The sequence below is a fragment of the Daktulosphaira vitifoliae genome, unplaced genomic scaffold, assembly GCF_025091365.1.
Source record: "Daktulosphaira vitifoliae isolate Bord-2020 unplaced genomic scaffold, ASM2509136v1 Scaffold_2, whole genome shotgun sequence".
NCBI lineage: Eukaryota > Metazoa > Arthropoda > Insecta > Hemiptera > Phylloxeridae > Daktulosphaira > Daktulosphaira vitifoliae.
Window position 1 is genome coordinate 19,129,673 of NW_026099573.1, and position 22,354 is coordinate 19,152,026.

The window sequence follows — 22,354 nt, forward strand, 5'->3', positions numbered from 1 at the left end:
GTAGGGACATCACCATTTAACTCTAGGCTGGACTCGTGTATATGGGAAAAAGATAGATACAAAGTAAGAATAGGTACTTGGAATGTTGGAACATTAAATGGTAGAAGTAGAGAATTAGTAGAAATATTGAACAGGAGAAAAGTTAACATTATGTTGTATGCAGGAAACTAAGTGAAAAGGAAAGAAATCAAGGAAACTAGGTGACGGTTATAAATTAATATACTCAAGTAAGTCTAATATAAAGAATAGTGTAGGGATTATAATGGATGAGGAGATGAAAAGTAAAGTAGTAGAAGTAGCTAGGAAAATAACAGAATTATAGCCGTAAAATCGATTGGACTTGAAATTTTTTTTACAACTTTGCGAAAGTTAAAAAAAAAACTTTTTTAAATTCCTCAAAAAATATTGAACTTACAAAAAAAAGTTCCGTACAAAAATTGTTTGTAAGCCAATTTTAAACAAAATAAGTATGTTAATTTTGCATTTAAACAAATATTTTTCGAGTTACATTACGCTTAATATGAGTACTAAAATTTATTTTCCATTTTCTTATTTATTGTCCTCTTTTAAATTTTCATCGAATATATCTTCAATAAAAGTACAATCTTCTTCCTATTCAATATCTATTTCTATTGAATTTAAACACAATTGGCCTTTGCAATTTCCACTTTTATTTGAACATTTCAGTCCTGTTTTTCGGCAGCCACAATTTTTACCACAACCTTTAACTGTTGGAACATTTAATATTATAACTGGGGACAAATATTATTTTGAAAAACCCATTCCCACTCTTTGGATATTTTTTACGACCCAGCCATAACTGCACTTATAAGTAAACTTGGGAAGAGTGTTGTCTGGCAATATCTTCTGTCGGAGCAAGATTATTTTTATTTTTCGTTGCAAATTTTTGAATAAATTAATACGTTAATTATTCAAAGATTTTTCATTTTCAGATGCCCCGTATAAATATAACAAGCATTGAACACCATTTTGAGATATTTCATCATGAGATGAATTAGGTCTATTAAAAATTAAAAAAGTGAAATAATTGAATTTATGTATTCTCGTTTTTCACAAACACATTTTTTTTTCCTTTATGAAATAAGGCTAACATATCACATTCACTTATTGCATGATGAAACAGTACTTTATTATCAAAGAAGGTTTATTTGTTTGTATAAATTCAGTACTAAACATTTTATTTCTACTTTACCTGAGCTGGCTTTTTAAAACTTATTAATAGGCTTTACTTTTACTAAGAGTTAAAGCGGAGAAAAGTACAAATAAATCAATATCTTCACCAACCACAATAACTTTAGGATGATAACTAGACACATTAATTGCAGTGTTAACAATTAATGTGTCAGCATCATAATTTGCCACTTTAACAACAAATTCTTTGTATAGTAATTTAATTTTAAGCAAGAAGAAGTTACAATTCAATAATCTCACCATCTGGTATTAAATTTGTATGACATATTGGACACTCGCCAGACATTTTGACATATACAAAAATATCTTCAAGACATTTTAAATGTACCTGATATTTGCAACAACTAAATTTATAAAAGTCATCGTCATTAATATAATTCTCACATAGTTCACATTCTAAAAAAAATACAAAAAATTGCACCAAACAAATTATAAAATATATTATATAAATTTATTTTTCGTTTACTCTATTTATAACATAGTCTATTAGTGTTTAGTCACTCTAGGAAGATTTGTAAATTAATATTCACAATTATTTTTTAATATTACTGTGTGTGTGTGTCCTAAAGTACACTTTGAAAATTTATTACAATTATTTTACAAAGGTACAATAATGAATTGTTGCTCATTATAATAAATAAGAAAACCGAAAAAAAAAATAAAATTTTTATGTGATTCTCAAACTGATTTATTTTTTGTATCTGTCACCTTAACACTAACATTCTACAAAACCCACTGTTATTTTAACACATTATTTGGTATTTGACTTTAATTTTTTACATTAACCCTTCAAACAAAATATTATTTTGTAAATCCAACCGTTAACTTTCATGAAGGATGGTAATTCATGAAAGTCATATTGAAATATTTTAACGTGTAGTTAATTATAGTAACGTATGGAAGAGGATATCGACCGCACTATATTCTCTAAATTATTTCAAATTATTTCGCTTGTTTAAAAACAAACAAATGTCCCTAATTCACCACGTAGGATACAACAACTTCTAACTGTGCTTGACAGTTTCCTTTTTTGACACACTAAAATATTTTATGACTATATTTTTTTTTTTGCCAACTACGCGGATCATAATGATATTTTCACTTTTAACAATATGATATGACGATAATTAATTGGCTGCTATAGAATAATTACTTTTTTTTAAAAATCTTCATGTCAAATAGTTGTACTGCAAGAGAGAATTTAAAAAATAAATCGGTCAAAATAGCAGACGATTCTGGGTAATTTTTGAGAAAATAAATCATATTAAAATTTTAATACAAGATTAAAAAAAACATTTTGTCTTTTATGAGTTGGCGTGTCCTTGCTATTTGTATATATATATAATAGTTTAAAAAAAATATAGTTTAAAAAAACACGCTTTTAAAGTAAATCGAACTAAAAAGTTAAAAATAATTTTTAAAATAAGCTTAAAACAATAATAAACGAAAAATACTAGTATTATTGTTCATAATTATTTTAAAAATTATTTTTAACTTTTTAGTTCGATGTACTTTAAAAGCATGTTTTTTTAGTTTTTTTAAACTATATTTATTTTTTACTTTTTAGTTTCATGTTATGATAGTAGTTACTATCAATATCATGGTTGTAACGGGTAACGGGAAATCAGGGTTCGATTCCGGGGAGGGAGCTGAGAAACGGCTATCACATCCAAGGAAAGCAGCACAGGTTCAGGTTAGCGTAACTATTGAGCTTTGGCCCCATACTGAAATATTTATTTGGAAAAAACTCGCGTAATTATTCATCATTACTTTGTTTCCCAAAAATCTGCTTATTAGTTGGGACATCAAAAATGTGGGTAAAAAGGTTCATGACCAATATGTCAATAGAATTTATTAAACTTCTAAAAACCTTGGTGCATTAAATAAACACAAAAATGTTTAAATACAAAACTCAAAACGCAGTTATATAGAAATTAAATTTTTTTTATTCGAGTTGTTCTTATTTGTACAATAGAATTGTAGTAAAAACAAATGTTCATTGATATGAATTATTTAGAAATTAATTCGATTTTATAGATTATTTTATTCGTATGTTAATATATTGAAGAAATTAAAAAAAAATTATAACGCTATATATACATATATATTTTATACGAATTGGACAAAACTAAAATAATCTTCGTATAATATCGCGGCACTTTCGTAGGCGGTTTCCGGCAAGATTCTCGGGTGTCGAAAAGTTTGCAGCGTTAATGGCGACGGTACGCGGATGCGGATCGGTTCGGTCGTGCGGCACGTCAGGAGCCGGTGGCGTACATCATCGACGTTGCCACTTTAACAACGGGAAGAAGATTCAACGTATCATTGGCGGCGGGTCATCGTCGGCCGTGCGGCACTTGCTGGACTTTACACCGTGGCGTATGGTCACTTATACTAATAGTAGGGCGACGGCTGTTAAAGGTAGCACGAGTGACGGGGCCGTATCTCAATAAAAATTTATTTACATATATATATACAGTGGACGCCGCTTATTGGACTCACGGTTAATTGACTCATTCGCTTATTAGACTCAAAACGCCTAGTCCCTATTTACACATATACTAACACACAGCAAAAAATTCGTATATTCGACTCACACACCGGTTAATAGGGTCATTTGAAAATTAGATAAATAAAAATAATGTGTACATACATTGAACAAACGTGCTATAAATACGTTATAAGTCGGTCCTAGTAAAATTGCTTTTATCGTGGAGATAAAATAAATTACCTTTTCACGATAAACGAAGCAGTCTTTAATGTCAATTAGTACGACAGGTAGTGTATGAATAGACGTCGTCGTGTACAGAGTGTTGTTTGTGTTTACGTTCTCTGTAAAAATTTTCATTTTTCGTGTTACAATGAACAAACGACGTGATTTGAGTGTAGAAGAAAAATTAGATGTTCTTAAAAAATATGACGAGCTTCCGCAAATGAGCCAGCGACAAGCAGCATGTAAGTTAAACGTGTCTCAAAGTTTACTAGGTAGGATGCTAAAAAGTCGACAGAAAATCGAAAATGCATCATTAGCAAATGTGAATTCAAACCGGAAAAGAAAAAGAGTCGGTAAAGAAGATAAAGTTGAAGACGCTTTGAAACAATGGTTCACAAAAGTCAGAGAAAAAGATGCCCGAGTTACAGGAACTCGCGAAAAAAATGGACAAAAATAATTTTGTAGCAACAGAAGGTTGGTTTCACCGATGGAAGAAACGTGAAAACATATTATATAGTCTTCGTAGGATTTTAATTTTCGTCTCGTCGTTACCTCTTATACAATATGAATATATATATATATATATATGTATATATAAATATTAGTGAACGACGTTTATTAGACTCATTCGGTTAATGGACTCAAATGGTCAGGTCCCAAAGTGAGTCCAATAAGCGGCGTCCACTGTATATAATTGATGACGCGCGCGTCTACGGGTTGGAAAATATTATTTTCGACGACTGTAGAGCGGGGTGGGGTGAATGCGTTACGACCGTCTAGTCTCGTGCGCGTGGAAAGTTACAAACATCCCACAACAAACAACTCATAAGAAACATACAAGTGAAACTAATATAAGCGTGTTAAAAAATTGTTCCAACTACTCGTTATCGTCTCTTATAAAATTCCTTTTCCATATACTCGACTTCAAAAATATATTTTTACTAACAAATACAATATGGTCGATGATATTCGTGAGTGTCTATAGACTAAATTAAAAATATTTGAAAAAGATTATACTTTCGTAATAATGGATGCAACGACGACAAGTTTTGGATTTATCAAAACAGTTCTCTATACATTCATAATGAAATATTTTCCCACAACATTTAGATTTAAAAGAATCCTCTGTTGAATTTACTTGGCATATCGAACAACCTAAAAAAAGAATTACAATCTACTATAAATAATATTATTTTATTTATTATAATTAAATATACTAAAAACGTAAAAAATTATTCCAACTACTCGATATTGTTTTCTATGAAATTTTTAACTTCAATGCTAAGATTAGAACGTATTAATTTTATCATGTTATGTTTATTTTTTTTGTGTGTGTCACTACTTTTTCTCAGCTCTCACTGGACCGATATTTCTCAACTATACGTCAAAAGATCACTAATCGTGTTTAGTTCAAGACGTTACTCTTAAAAATTGAAAAAAATCACTTGTTTTTGTAAATGGGAGGAATACCTCCAAAAAAATACAATTTTTAAAATCGGTAAATTTCGACATTTTTATAACTTTTTTTAAAACTGCCATAACTTTTTGAAAAATGAACAAATCAAAATAATTTTTTCATATAAAAAAAATTAAAATTTACTATAATAAATATTACTTTATTAATTATAATAAAATATACTGAAAACGTGTTCAAAATTCATTTATTTACTTAATTATGCAAATACTCTTTATTTCTGCTATTTTATTTTTTTGTTAGCAAAACACCCTACGAATAGCTGTTTCACCAGTTATGTGTACAGGTCTAATCAACGCTTGTAGTGTCAACGGTGTAGGGACATCACCACTTAACTCTAGGCTGGACTCGTGTATATGGGAGAAAGATAGATACAAAGTAAGAATAGGTACTTGGAATATTGGAACATTAAATGGTAGAAGTAGAGAATTAGTAGAAATATTGAAGAGGAGAAAAGTTAACATTATGTTGTATGCAGGAAACTAAGTGGAAAGGAGAGAAATCAAGGGAAATAGGTGAGGGTTATAAAATAATATACTCAGGTAAGTCTAGTATAAAAACACCACAAGTGGGATGTGATGAAATAGACAAGGAAGTGTTTTGGAGAGAGATGGATGAGGTGATGCAAGGGGTACCTATCAATGAGGATGCGGTGATAAGTGGAGGTATGAATGGACATGTAAATAATGAGAGGAGAGGATATGAAAGAGTAAAAAGAGAGAAAAGGTCTAAAGATTATCATTATATAAAGTGTATAAAAAGTGTTGATATAAGGTGCTCTTGAGGGATGATGATGTGGAAAAAAGGTGGAAAGAGTATTTTGAAAAATTACAGAATGAAGAGTACCCAAAAGAGACATCAGAGGATATCTCGTGAAATGAGGGACTGGTAGATTTAATTAGTGAGAAAGAGGTATAGGAGGCTATGGCATCAATGAAAAATAATAAAACAGTAGGACAAGTTGAAGTGCCAATAGAAGTATGGAAAATATTAGGCGATGTTGGCATAAGGTAGTTGAAGGAACTTTAAAATAAAATCTTAAATAAAATCGGTATCTAAAAACCAGTTTGGATTTATGCCTGGTAAGTCAACAATGGAGCCATTATTTTGTGTGAAGCAACTAATAGAAAAGTTTAGGGAAAAGATGATTTATTTGGAGAAACATACGCTTTCTAAAACATACGTTTTAAAGTGGACATTAATGAGAAAAGGAGTCCCGAAAAGATACATTATATAATAGAAGATATGTATAATGGCACTTGTACTAGGATAAAAAACGTTGGAGGAGTATCAGAACGTTTTCGTGTAAGAGTAGGAGTGCACCAAGGTTCTGCTTTAATCCCTTACTTATTCTCTATAGTGATGGATAAAATTACTAGAGAAATACAAGGAGAGGTGCCGTGGTACATGTTGTTTGCTGACGACATAGTGTTAATAGGAGAAAATAGAGAGTAAATTAATCAAACGCTAGAGGTATGGAGATCAGCTCTTGAAAAAAATGGTTTAAGAATTAGTAAAAGTAAGACAGAGTATATAGAGTACGAGTTTGGTAAAGAAGAATACGAGGTAGGTGAAATAAGAAGATCAGTGACAATAGGCGAGGACGTGATTGGTAAGTTTTAAATATTTAGGATCAGTTGTGCAAAAGAGTGGTGATATTGACGAGGATGTAAGACACAGAATTAATTGCATTTAGTTGAAGTGGAGAGAAGAGTCTTGTGTCTTATGCGAAAAGAATTCCAATAAGTCTGAAAGGTAAATTTTACAAGACTGTAGTAAGACCAGCTATGATGTATGGTTCAGAGTGTTGGGCGGTTGATAAGAAAGTAGAGCAGAGAAAGAGTGTAGCAGAGATGAATTAGTGGTGGGACTAGAAAAGATAGAATAAGAAACTAGCATATAAAAGGGAGTATAGGTGTAGCGTCAATCGTGGATAAGATGAGAGAAAATAGACTGAGATGATTTAGTCATGTTATGAGGAGAGAAAAATCGGAAGCTGTAAGAACAGTTATATAAAATGAATGTTGAAGAAAGAAGAGGTAGAGGAAGACCAAAGAAGATATAGAGGGATGTTATTGAATGCGATATGAGGATTGTTTATGTGTGCGTAGATTATGTGGAAAATCTTGTCAAGTGGAAATTTCGGATAAGGGTGGCCGACCTCAAGTAGTTGGGACTAAGTTGAGGAAGAAGAAGAAAACTTTTAAAGTGATGATACACAACCCATCACTATTAAATTATTTTACTACAGATAATGGAATGGTCTGTAATATGTATAATTATATCTGCAACATCATTTTCCAAAATTATCCTTTTGTATCCTTTTACTGTTAAATTAAAACTATACACATAAAATGTGTATTTTAGTATAAAAAGAAGGAAAAATTTTAGAAATCTCGATATCTTAGAGTAATTAATGGAGGTAAAATAAGACAAAAATCAATGTATCAAATACGATTAAAAAACGATTTTCGGATGCCAGTCGCCTCTCTACAAGTTTAATCGGCTGACTCTAAAGTCATAAAGTAATTTTTGGCGAATACTTTTTCGGTGAATATATGATTAGTTAAAAAAAAAAAACGCATTAATATTCAAAAAAAAATTTTTTCTACTACTCTTTATCGTCTCTTATAAAATTCCTTTTCCATATAGTCGACTTCAAAAATATATTTTTACTAACAAATACAAAATGGTCGATGATATTCATGAGTGTCTTTAGACTAAGTTAAAAATATTTGAAAACGATTATACTTTCATAATATTGAATGCACTGAGGACAAGTTTTGGATTTATCAAAACACTTCTGTATACATTTATAATGAAATCTTTTCCCACAACATTTAGATTTAAAAGAATCATCTGTTGAATTTACTTGGCATATCGAACAACCTAAAAAAAGAATTACAATCTACTATAAATAATATTATTTTATTTATTATAATTAAATATACTAAAAACGTAAAAAATTATTCCAACTACTCGATATTGTTTTCTATGAAATTTTTAACTTCAATGCTAAGATTAGAACGTATTTATTTTTACAAACAATGTAATCAATGCTATTCGTGAATGTCTTAAAACTTAATCTTAACTATTTAAAAAAATTGTTTGTACATTTGATTGGAATACCATTGCACGATGAACATGTTTTATATGTATCAAAGTATTTATCCAAACATTCAAAATGCACTGGTTTTTCACAACATACAGTTGCATAAACATCATTCGTCATTTTTTTCAAACATATCGAACAACCTAAAAAAGATTAATTTGTGAAAATCAAAAGTTATTACAAGTTATTTTTTTACTTTATAACAAAACATTAAAAAATTTCACAGTGCTGGAAAATTACTAGACTATACTAATTTAAAATTTCTTTTTTTTATATAAAAAAGTTCGGTGATTCAAATATAAAAAAAAAGTATTATGTTGTAAGGTATCAGCCGAATCAGATTGCCTACTATTTACTAGTGATGGGAAATATCGAATAGTAACTATCAAACTATTCAACAGTCATTCAAAAACTATTCGAATAGTAAAAATATTCGATAGTTATACAATATAATATATTTGAATAGTTTTAAAAACTATTCGATAGTATATTCCAATAGTTGATGCTAAAAATAAATAATTCGGTTGTATAAATACAATTCGATTAGTAAATCGATAGTTTAAACTATTTGAAAATGCCCATTACTAATTTTTATTATTATTAATTGTATAATAATTTATTTTAAGTATTCGTTAATTATCTTCTTATTATAATTAAGTGTACTAAATAAAAATATTAGGTAAAACTAATCGAATATTTTTTGAAACCATTCGATAGTTCATGTTAAAAATAAACTATTCGGTTGTATAAAAACAATTCGAATAGTTATTCGCTAATTTTAAAAAACTATCAAATACTAATCGATAGTTTAAAATATTCGAAAATGCCTATCACTACTATTTACCCACTGCCAAGGGGAACACTGTACAGTGACCTAATAGCCGCGCCAAGCTAGAATAGTACTCGTTGAAAGAGCTACTAGTTATTGATTTAAAAAAAAAAAAAGACAAATGTTAATAAAAATGAGGGAAAAGTATGAAGAGAAAAACAACATATGCCATGTATAACATAATAATACTTTTTTTAATTATTTAAAATTTATATATGTATCATTTAAATATAATTATAGTTATATGAATTTATATGAAATTATAGACATTATGAAGGGGTACAAAGGGGAGTTTTATGTATACTTGTTATTGATTGATGGACATTCTCCAGATGTACCGACCCATCACCGGCCATAGTGAGCGCCTCACGTCATTATTGACACCTCAACGTTTTGTTTTCTATATAAAAAAAAAACGGAGTACAAAAAAAAATGCAGCAAAAAATAACGTGGTTTTGACAAGCGGCAAAAAACAATGGAAAAATGACATGACTATACAAATCGGTAGTATAGTTGAGAAAAAGTCCAGTCGCATGGCATCGTGTAGTAGCCGGTGGTGGTGGTGCCACCTTTGAACAAATTCATTGGGGGGAAATACAATAATATTGATACAGGTGCACAGTGTAGCTGATGACATTAGGATGATAGATATCGGACCGGTTGGGAACTGATGGAGGTTATCACATACACAACTATCAATACTTTACACCTAATGCACATATCACTAACTGTTAAGATTTATAAAAACAAACTAGTACAATATCTGCAACATAACAATGTTTATATAACAAAATATATTTGCAAATTATACTTTAAGGTTACCATTAAGTATATTTTTGAATACACATTTATACTTAATTATTTTGTCATAAAATAAAACATCGAAGCATTGATAATAGGATAAGTTTTTATCATTTGTATTTTTTCGGGCACTAATACTATAGCTTATTTAGAGTATAATTAATTCATTAGAGTTTGACATAAATATTAAATTCTAAATTATTGTAACACATAATAGACTATAACATCATAACACAATTTTATTAATATTGTTGATACCAATGATAGTGTTAAAAATTAATTATTATCATATTATTAAAATAACCTGAAACAAAATAATAGTTTTTTAAAAAAATTCTATGAAATTCCTTATTCATATACTCGACTTCAAAAATTAATTTTTACAAACAAATACAATGTGGTCAATGATATTCATGCGTGTCTTAAGACTTAATCTTAATTATTTGAAAAAATATTCTATACATTCAAATGGATTCCCGCGGCACAAAAAACATGTGTTAGATATATCAAACCATTTATCTAAACATTTCAAATGCACTTGTTGTTCACAACATATAGTTTTATAATCATCATTCGTCATTTTTGCATAACATATCGAACAATCTAAAAGAAAATAATTTGTGAAAATTAAAATTTATTACAAGTTATTTTTTTACTTTATAGTAAAATATTGAAAAACTTCACAATGCTGAAAAAATTACTTAACGATCCAATTTTCAATTTTTTTTTTTTTTTTTTAAGGGTGGTACAAATATAAAAAAAATATTTTGTTTATTTAAAAAAGGATATTTACAAATTATATTTTAATAATGATGAATTTTTTTTTGCGTATCTCGTTTGTTAAATTATATTTTAAGGTTACTATTGAGTATATATTTGAATACATATTTATACTTAATTATTTTTTCATAAAATGAGACATCAAAACATCAAGATAATATGTCAAAAGATCGTATCTAGTCGAAGACATTACCCTCAAAATTTAAAAAAATTTCCTTCGTTCCCTACACCCAAAGAAAAACCTCAATCAAAATTGAAAGAGAAATTTTATCAAGGGTTTATGATAATGTTTTATTAATACGAACAAAATAACTATTCTTATAAATAATTATTGTTCAAGACAAGAAAAAAAAATATCATATTGATAAATATATCATTGATTCAATAGTAATGATATATTTATCAAATTGAACAATGAATTTATTATATAGATCGAGGTTTTTCTCTGGGTGTATATATAAGGTAAATCCCTCAAAAATTATGATTTTAAAATCGGTAAATATCGACATTTTTTAAACTTTACTTTCTTAAAAATGTCATACATTTTTGAAAAATGAATGAATGAAAACAATTTTTTTTATATTGAAGCCTTAGGTATTTCACTTTTTTGTTTTTAATCTACTTGAAGACGGTAGTAATACTTATTTTTTTCAAAACTTATGTCTTTAATGATTGGAGTACGAGGTTCGAACCTGCTTTTAAGAATGAATTTTTTTCTTAATTATTTTTGAGTTCGAAACAACCGAGAATAGTGGGGACGTAGCATAGTTGGGTGCAGTATAGATGATATCTTACAACGATTAAAATCACTATCATAATAAATGCTTGGATGCAAAATTGTTTGTTTTTAATCTACTTGTAGAGATAGTGATAATAATTAATTTTTTTATAAATAACCATTTTACATCGTTTTTGAAACGACACGTATACATACGAAATATGATCTCTTCCATCTGATGGGCGATGGTTACCGATCACGACGAATTCTTGTTGTAGCATCTACATAGAAAGGTCTGATTAGAGCGATTGATCAATAATGACCGATAATGGAAATTCGGCTTATCATTGGGTCTAAAGAATTCTTTAAGTTTTAGTTTTACAATTATTTAAATATATTACCTTCTGTTTCATTGGTGGAGTCTTTATTATTAGAAATATCAGAAGTAGTCAGTACGATTCCACCATCTTTTTGTAAAACGACCAATAATACGAGGATGGTATTTGCAATGAATATTTTCTGCAAAATAATTTCCAGCACGAAATGTTTTATTTAAAACCAATCAATAAATTTTTTTTTTCCTTTGTATAGTCTTAGTTCTTATTGTATAGTCTTAGTTTCTATTGTATAGTTTTATTTTAATCGTTTAGCTATAATAATACTTCTGTATTGAAAGCTAATAATAAAAAAAAAAAAAAATCAATAAATCTATACATATAGATACCACTCATATCAAGTGTATAAGTGCATGTCTTATAATTATAGTCGCCTCATTAAAATTTTTAGTAATTAAAATGTTAAAAAAATATATTTCAAAATTTTAAAGAAAATAAAAAATTTAGATTAAATTTTTTTATTATTAATGATATATAATTTAAAAAATGATAACACAGTGGATTCGCGCACAGTGTGGACGTGCCATAGATGGGACGAGTATAGATGATATCTGACAGTGATTAAAATCACAATTATAAGAAACGCTTCCATGCAAATTTTTATATTGTGTCTAATATTATTTAATAATAATATTAGACACAATAATATTCTGAGACGTATATTATAAACGAGGCGCTGCAATTGTGTATATGGGGGGACGGTCAGGTGCGATCTTATGTACGGGTTTTGGACGACCGACAGTGTCGTCGTTATGTGTATTGTGTTTTATTTTAATGTATTTAATTTGGAAATTTTTTATACCTATGACTAGTGATATTATTTTTAAAGTCGCATACTCACTACCAGCACCCATGAACCACCGCTTATAGTCAGAAACTCAAATAATTACTATTAATAATAAATTTATGAAAAAAGCCCGAAATTTCGTCAAATCACTTATTGTATTTTTTGTATTTATATCGTAGTAAATAACTTTAATAGAATTATTTATTATTTCTATGTAACTCTTGGTATTCAAATAATTATTTATATTGATATACTGCACATAATACCTTTTAACTTTTATTCATGTTTACCATATATTTAGTATTTAATAATACTAAATTATTAAACATCAATTTCATACTATATTTAATTGCTATATAAAATATTTATTCACATATTACATTTTTAAATCTAAGAACTACTAATCAGGATATAATTAAGGAAATAGGAGTAGTTCATACTGCTTTTGGAATAATCCACCATTTTTTTAAAACAAATATACCAAATGATAGGTAAAGATATCTTGCATCTTTAAAAAAAATATGTATATTGATTTGTTTATTTTTGAAAAAGTTATGGCAGTTTTAATTAAAGAAAAATGAAAAAATTTCGAAAATTAGCGATTTTTAAAATTGTAATTTTTTTGGAGGTTTCCCTTATTTACGGGGAACGAGGGAAATTTTTTCAATTTTTGAGGATAATGTCTTCGACTAGATACGATTTGTGATCTATTGACACATCGTTGAAAAAAATAACTAATAAAAAATAACATAATAGCTTCGCATCGAAGCTATTATGAAATTGAGATTTATTACAAAAAGGTTAGTTTTTATTTAACTTTGAACCACGTTTTTAGCACGAAGTGCTATGGTCAATTTTTTTTTTTGAAAATGTAGTTGAAAAAATTCTTCTTTCTGTACGCATTATAATATTTTTAACCCACCTCTATAAAGGAAAATTTGTAGATAAATATGACAATTTAAACTAGTTAACTAAAAAATTTAAAGCAACTTTTCATAACTTTGAGGAGGCAAAATAATGAAAATAAGTTTAAATTTATATTTAATGTAAGTGTTATGAATACTTAACTTAGTTTTAATATTGTCCCACAATTGTAATAACAGATAATCATAAATTGAATTGTAATTGAGGTCGGCCTAAAAGAATGTGTCTATAAAGTATTTTTCGGTGTTGCAAAACCGGGAAGTGGGCCGACTGCGACGATTGTAATGCAGAGCATCGTCAGTCATTTGACAATTATTGTATGAATACTATCACTTTTATTTTTAATAAACTAATTAATTATTCGGCAATACTATTTTATTTTATTCTATTTGTTACTCTCGTAACATTAATTTTGGTGGCAGCGGTGCGATCCGAAGAGACTAGTGCCGAAAAAGAATAATTAAAATTTTTATCATAAAAGTTACTAAGTACGCAAACAATAGTCAAATAACTCATCAGAACCTCCAGAAAATCAAGAAAAGCATTGAACTCAACATACAGAAAATCTTCAAAAATCAAACAACTTCAAGAAAATCAATCAAAAATAAGATAATAATAAACAACAAATAAAACTTGTTTGTTGTATTTAGTACAATAAACGGTTAGTAATTTCTACTGTTATTTCGTTCACTATCAACGTATATACTTTCGCCGCCGCCCGAACTCATATATATATATATATATTTTACAAAAATATAAAAAAAAAAATTCACTAAAAACCCACAAGTCAAGTTTCTCCGCGTGACCAGTTTCAGAGTGTAGAACATCAATAAAGAAACATCAATCCAACCCAACCAAACTATCAATACATCATGTTTATGGTGGTGAATGTCTTATTACTGTAAGTTTTATTTTGTAGTTTAATTTATTTTTTTTTAAAAAAAAAAGAAAAGAAAAGAAAAAAAAAATAATAATAATAATACATTTATGTATATAGATAATATTTTTCGTTTTTAAGTGTATTCATTTATACGTACATACATATATATATTTTTTTTTTTATAATAAATAAGTATCAGAAAATCTTGGGGGTAAATTAGTTAGTTATTTATATATTTATATAATTTACATTTATCTATTTTTTATTCATGTTTATTATTTAATTATCTTTTGTGGAATCAGCTCAGCTTTGGAATTTAAGATAGTATTATAAGTATTGTTTATGAGTAATTCTAGTAGTAGAAGTAGTAGTCCTATCGACGACAAATCAGTTGATCCTGATTTCAAACCAACCTGTAGTACTAAAGTATCTGTTTCAAAACATCCTTCTCGTAATTTACGTTCAACTTCGTCGTCTAATCCTCCTATAGAAAATTTATTAACTAAAGGTGATGCTCTTCTTGAATCTTCTTCTGAACTTTTAAATACAACTTTTGGTAAACTAGGTGACACCGACAGTTTTTTAGGTCAGTGTAGTCAAACCTTGTTAAAATTAGAGCAAGTCCAAAATCCAATTTCTGATTTTAATCCAATTATTCCTATCAAACAGAAATCTATCGTACAGTCTCCAGAATTTCAGTCTTTATTTATCGAACCGAACCTCAATCAACCTCTTCCCCTACCTCGTGAAATGGCCAACAATCAGATAAGTCTAGAGGCTGCCCTACGTCTATTACCACAGTCGTTTGATGGTACCAGTTCAGAGGATCTTGAAATATTTTTAGAAAAATGTGAGTTTGCCATAGAGTGCGCAGACTCAACAGCACAGGAAAAGCTTCTTAAAGGTATTCAAGTACGTCTATCCGGCAAAGCTAGACAAGCAATCAAATTCAAAGAAATCCAATCGTGGACTGACTTAAAAAATACTCTAAAATCCACTTTAGAACCACAGAGGACAACTACTCATCTCTATCTAGAGCTATATTGTACCAAACAGGCTCCTAATGAAGATGTTATTTCTTATGCCAATCGTGTAGAATGTCTACAATCACAAATTTTAGAACAAGAAACAAATGGAAAAAGCACTGAAGCAGCTACCGCCCTTGAGCAAAGCCTTAAAGCTCAAACAGTCCAAGTGTTCACCGAAGGTTTAAATAATCTTAAAGACTTTATAAAAGCTCGTAATCCACCAACATTAGAGAAGGCTATTCAAGCCGCCCGTGAAGAAGAGCGTGTCCGAAAATCATGGCACGAATCTAGGAAGTTGACCCCTACAACAGAAGGAAAGTCAAAAGTTATGTGTTTTAATTGTACAAAAATTGGTCATTTAGCAAAAGACTGCAGGTCTACTTCAAATCACACGCATAAATCATCAAATTTTATTAAGCCTAAATCTAATTTGCAAAGCTATCGTCCTAACTTGGCTCACGTTCAAATGGTTGTGTGTCGTTATTGTAAAAAATCAGGACACACTTTAGAAGTATGCAGAAAACGCCAATGGGTTAACAACAAGAAACAATCACAATCAACACCAGAACCACAGACATCTAATGCGGGAAACGAGACACGACAGGCAACTTTCGGCGGAAAACCTGTCAGCAGCATCAAATTAGCCGATCTCTCCATTTTACCGCAAAATTAGATAACCACCATGTTGTCTACCCAATTCATCAGACAAACTCGGGCACTGCCAGACTTCTACTTGATTCCGGTAGTGACCTAAACCTTATTAAAGTATCATCTCTTAAAAGTAATGTGATTTTTTATGATCACATAATATATCATTTGAAGGGCATAACTGACCAACTAGTTATGACATTAGGAATGACTACCTTAACTATACAACTAAATAACCAATTCCTTCAAGCAGAGTTCCATTTAATTCATCCTGACTTTCCCATACCTCATGACGGAATCCTAGGAAAACCTTTCATAGTAGGACATCAGACTCTCATAAATTATGGAACCAATGAATTAATCATTCCGAATTCAGCCGGTATTGTTATCTCTCCTCGATCAGAAACTCTTATTACCATACCAGCTTCGACTATTAAAGAAGGCACCATGCTCTTAATTCCTTCTCAGTCAATTAACGAAAACCTCGTAAGTGGAAATGTCGTAACTCAGGTCCAAGGCAATCGCGTATTACTTTCTATTTTAAATCCGTCAGAACAACCCGAACATCTTCAGATACCAAATCTCGAAAGTCTTAATTACGAAGAATATCTAGAAGTATCTATAAATATTACGCAGTCACAATCCCAAAGTAACTTCGATGGAAGCAGAATTAATCGACTTAAGCAAGCTCTTCGTACTGATCATCTGAACAATGAAGAACGAAATTCATTGGAAAGCATTTGCAGTCAGTTCTCCGACGTATTCCATTTAGAAGGGGATCCAATTACGCATACTACAGCGGTATATCACGAAATTAAAACACCTGATAATGTCCAGCCGATAATGGACAAGCCCTATCGACTCCCTTACAAACACAAGAATGAGATTAATGAATAAATAGCACAACTCGAGAAAGAGGGAGTTATAGCTGCTAGTGAATCTCCGTGGAATGCGCCATTATTAGTAGTACCAAAAAAACCAGACATATATGGAAATATCAAATATCGCGTATGCGTTGATTTTCGAAAAATCAATCAGGTCTCTCAAGGAGATGCCTATCCTCTTCCTAACATCACTGATATCCTTGACCAGCTTGGTAAATCTCGCTATTACAGTACTCTTGATCTAGCAAATGGTTATTATCAAGTCCCTATGTTACCCGAACACCGTGAAAAAACCGCTTTTTCGACTGACAAAGGTCATTTTGAATTTATTCGTATGCCTTTTGGTTTGAAAGGTGCACCAAGCACATTCCAACGCCTGATGAACAAAGTTTTAATTGGCATAAATGGAGTAAAAGCTTTCGTTTACTTAGATGATATAATCATATATGCTAAAAATTTAGACGATCATTCTCAAAAGCTCACAGAAATCTTTGATAGACTTAGACAATATAATCTAAAATTACAACCTATTAAATGTGAATTTCTCCGCAAGGAAACTCAATACCTAGGTCATGTTATTACAGACCAAGGTGTTAAACCTGATCCAAGAAAAATAGAATGCGTTCAAAATTTTCCCGTACCTAAAAATGTTAAGGAAGTTAAGTCATTTCTTGGATTATCCGGTTATTATCGACGATTTATTAAAAATTATGGGGAAATTGCGAAACCTTTGACAGCTCTCTTAAAAAAGGATGTCCCATTTACTTGGAGTGACCTTTGCCAAGAATCTTTTCAGACGTTAAAATGCGTATTAACACAAGCTCCAATTCTTCAATATCCTGACTTTGAGAAACCCTTTGTCCTCACTTGTGATGCTAGCAACTATGCCGTAGGTTGTATCTTGTCTCAAGGTCCTATAGGAAAGGATTTACCTATAGCATTCGCATCCAGAACATTAAATAAGGCAGAACAAAACTACAACACCACCGAAAAGGAACTAACAAGTATTGTATGGGGTGTAAAACAGTTTCGCCCTTATCTTTTTGGTCAGAAATTCACAATTGTCACAGATCATCGTGCTCTCACGTGGTTATTTAACCTCAAAGATCCTGGGTCCCGGTTAACCAGATGGAGATTAAAACTAGAAGAGTATCAATACACAGTGCACTATAAAAAAGGATCACAAAATACCAACGCTGATGCTTTGAGTAGAATCCATCAGGTAACTACTCGTTCAACAAGTAAATCAGTAACCGAATCGATGAATTCAGAAAATCCAGAACATTTACGAAATCCAGAATATTCCGAACACTCATTAACTCCAGAAAATTCAGAACATTCACTAACTCCAGAATATCCAAAATCATCTTCATTTTCCAATATTAATGAAACCATCACAGAATCTCCGTGTCAATACGTATTGAACAATATCAGCCATTATTCTAATCTTCCTAAAAATATAGTAGAAACCCATGGGAAGGTGTTGAATGCACCCTCAGACTATCATCTGGCAAATTTTGTATCCAAAGATCTCAAGTTATCAAAAGGAATTGCTTTAGATTTTCGTCGACAATTTGGGCAATTATCTAGTCTGCGGAAACAAAACAAGAATGTTACTGAAATCGCTTTTCTCAAACAATCCAATAGATTTATCCTCTACATAATAATAAAAGAGAAGATTTGGCAGAAACCAAAATACGAAATTATTTTCACTGCCCTACAAAATCTCCGAGAATTTTGTCATGTAAATCATTTAGATAAAATAGCTTTACCTAAAATAGATACTGGTCTAGATTGGTTAAATGTTCGATCTATCATAAACTATATCTTCAGAGACTCTAACATTCACATTCTTCTCTATTCTCTAGTTGAATACTCATCAGAACAAAAATCTCATATCATTCAAGAATTTCACCTAAATCCCTTAGGTGGTCATCAGGGTATATCACGAACTATCAATAGATTAAAGAAACAACACTCATGGATCGGTATGAATCATGACGTGGCTGAGTTTATAAAAAAATGTACATCATGTCAGAAAAACAAGACTACAAATCGTCATGTAAAAGCACCGATGGTAATTACTACTACCTCTTCAAAGCCCTTTGAGAAAGTTTTTATGGATGTAGTCGGTCCTCTTCCACGTACACCTCATAACAATGCCTACATCCTAACTCTTCAAGATGATCTTACAAAATTTTCATGGGCTGTCCCTATGGAAAATCATGAAGCAAACACTGTTGCTTATCATTTTGTAACCAAATTCATATGCTTACATGGTATCCCTCAGAATCTCGTTACTGATTGTGGCACCGAATTTCTTAGTGATGTGTTTAAAGAAACATGTCGTCTACTGAAAATAAAAAAAACATCTACAACTCCCTATAGGCCGCAGAGCAATGGAAGTCTCGAGAGAAGTCACCGGACTTTAGGTGAGTATCTTCGACACTTCGTAGATAAAGATCAGCGAAACTGGGACACTTATGTTCCATTTGCTATGTTCACTTACAACTCAACAACTCATTCTGCCACGGGATACCAGCCCTACGAACTTTTATACGGTTATGAAGCCCAAGTCCCAACATCATTTACCCGAGAACCGGAACCACAGTATAATTATACAGACTATCAATTCGAATTAAAAAGAAACATGCAAGAAACTCATAATATTGCCAGAAAAAGATTATTAGAAAAGAAGCAGAAATCTAAAACCTCCTATGACCAAACTCAATTCCTTCCCACACTTCATATTGGTGATAAAGTTTTAATTCAGGAAAAGGCTAACAAAGGAAAACTGGCTCCTAAATGGTTAGGTCCTTTTGAAATATTAGACACAAACGCTGATTCAGTAAATATAGTTATTAACAAAAATGGCAAACGTCAAACACTCCACAAGAACATGGCTAAACTCTTTCATGAATAATAATTAACAAATAATCATTATTGTTTGTTACAGAATGGTTACTCACTTCTCTCAATATTATGCAGAAAACCTAAAAGCGTTCATAAATATCACTGAGTTCAATCAAACGTCCGGTCTGTATTACGAATCCTATGGTCCCCTCAGAATCTCCCAGAGTACCTGGCAACTTATTTCCTACCTGGATTTAAAGAACTACCAGCAACGTCATTCTTTAATCTTAGGTTATTACAATCAAACGGTGCGTCACTGTCGGGACGCATCAGAAAATTCAAAAGATATAAAAATAGCTACAGTCTGTACCCAATTTGTTCAAATTACATTACCTTATTTAAATGAAATAGAATTCAATCATATTACTCTTTCATCTATGTTAAATCTGAAGGGGAATAGCAGTTCTCTTTACTCCCGACAAAAGAGAGGTCTAGCAAATTTCGTTGGTAGAATAGCAAATGTTTTATTCGGTGTATGTTCCGATCAAGATGCTGAATATTTTTATAATAAAATCAGCGAACTTCAGGAAAATAAAGAAAAAATTCTACGACTATCCAAAGAACAAATACACATTATGAAATCCGTAGTTCATCACACATACAATTCCTCACTACATCTAGATCAAACACAACAAAATATGTCCCGAAATATACAGAAACTACTATCGCAAAGTCAAATGAATGCTGATAAAATCAATTTAGTAGAATTCATTTCTACTCTAGCTGAACATACAGCCACCATAACTCTACTACTTAGCCAATACAGTTGGGAAACTCAGAACCTCCTTGCTATAGTTAACTCAGCTCTAAGTGGTCGATTACATTCTAGTATCCTACCTCCTAATATCCTACTTAATGAATTGAAAGAAATCCGTCTTAGTTTACCATCAACCCTTGAACTCCCAGTTTCTATCTATTCTACAAGTCTAACTGATTTGTTCAAGATAACTACTATTGATGCATTATATATTAATTATACTTTGATTTTTAATTTAAAAATCCCTTTATTGTCTAATTTAGATTTTAATTTATTTCACCCCATATCCTTGCCTATACCACAAGGAAATCAAAATTTTATTTTTATTGTAACCGAATCTAAGTATTTAGATGTAAGTAGAAATAATGATTATTATTTTTCTTTATCAGACCTTCAACTTTCAAATTGTTTTGATTTAAGTCATTTTAAATTGTGTAAGTACTCTAAAGCACTATATCGTCATTCCAAAACAAAAAATTGTGACGTAAATCTATATTTTAAACCTAATTATCCAATTGTCAATTGTAATCTTAAGTATCGTAAATTGTTCATTCCCATATATCATAAATTAGAAACTCAAAACTCTTGGTTATATGTGACTCCTACAGAAACTCATATGACACTCAAATGTAATAATGTACAGAACCTCTTTTCTATTAATACCATTGGTAAAATAACAGTGGATAAGTCTTGTACTGTGAGTACCGAAACTTCAGTATTATTACCATCTCAAAACATTATTTCTGTTTTCTCCCAAGACTTTGTTCCCGAGAATCCTTTAGTTTACATGAATTCTAATATAACTAATAAAATTTCTAAATATCAGCCTGAACCGTTAACAGAAAATAATTTCATTCAAGATTTGAATCAATTAGCAGATGACTCAATAGATCTCAATAATCTTGAATCCACAATAGCAGAGTCTTCCGATCATTTCATCTTAAATACTCATATCCCATTTCTTTACTGTCTCTTTCTAATAATAGTAATTCTAACTTCATATGCATTGTGTAAATATAAAAATACCACCCGACAATATAAACCAGATATCGCACAATGTACAAATTGCAATGAAAGTATGGTCTGAAGTCTTGTTAATTTAATTATTTTATTGTAATTTAAGAGTATTATATGTAAGTAGTATTTCAAACACTACTTCCATTTAAGGGAGGGAGTGTTATGAATACTTAACTTAGTTTTAATATTGTCCCACAATTGTAATAACAGATAATCATAAATTGAATTGTAATTGAGGTCGGCCTAAAAGAATGTGTCTATAAAGTATTTTTCGGTGTTGCAAAACCGGGAAGTGGGCCGACTGCGACGATTGTAATGCAGAGCATCGTCAGTCATTTGACAATTATTGTATGAATACTATCACTTTTATTTTTAATAAACTAATTAATTATTCGGCAATACTATTTTATTTTATTCTATTTGTTACTCTCGTAACAAATGAATAATTTTAAAAATGTCAAAATTATTTCTCTATTTACACA

At 30.3% G+C, this 22,354-nt stretch overlaps 1 protein-coding gene across 4 annotated transcripts in view; it reads right to left on the reverse strand.

The window, feature by feature from the left end:
- Positions 1-453: 453 nt before the first annotated feature.
- The window catches only part of LOC126899427 (uncharacterized), a 27,069-nt gene continuing 5,168 nt past the window's right edge, over positions 454-22,354 (reverse strand). The window contains exons 2-8 of one of the 4 annotated variants that reach the window (XM_050674380.1): positions 12,041-12,315; positions 10,604-10,744; positions 8,514-8,654; positions 8,151-8,288; positions 4,943-5,080; positions 1,453-1,608; positions 454-728 (exon numbers count right to left, since the gene is read on the reverse strand). In XM_050674380.1, coding sequence (XP_050530337.1) covers positions 613-728; positions 1,453-1,608; positions 4,943-5,080; positions 8,151-8,288; positions 8,514-8,654; positions 10,604-10,721 — 807 coding nt within the window. In that variant the 5' untranslated portion in view covers positions 10,722-10,744; positions 12,041-12,315 and the 3' untranslated portion in view covers positions 454-612. Of the gene's footprint in view, positions 729-1,452; positions 1,609-4,942; positions 5,081-8,150; positions 8,289-8,513; positions 8,655-9,644; positions 10,289-10,603; positions 10,745-12,040; positions 12,316-22,354 lie in introns of those variants that run through there. The other 3 variants (XM_050674383.1, XM_050674381.1, XM_050674382.1) reach the window with 3 other exon arrangements.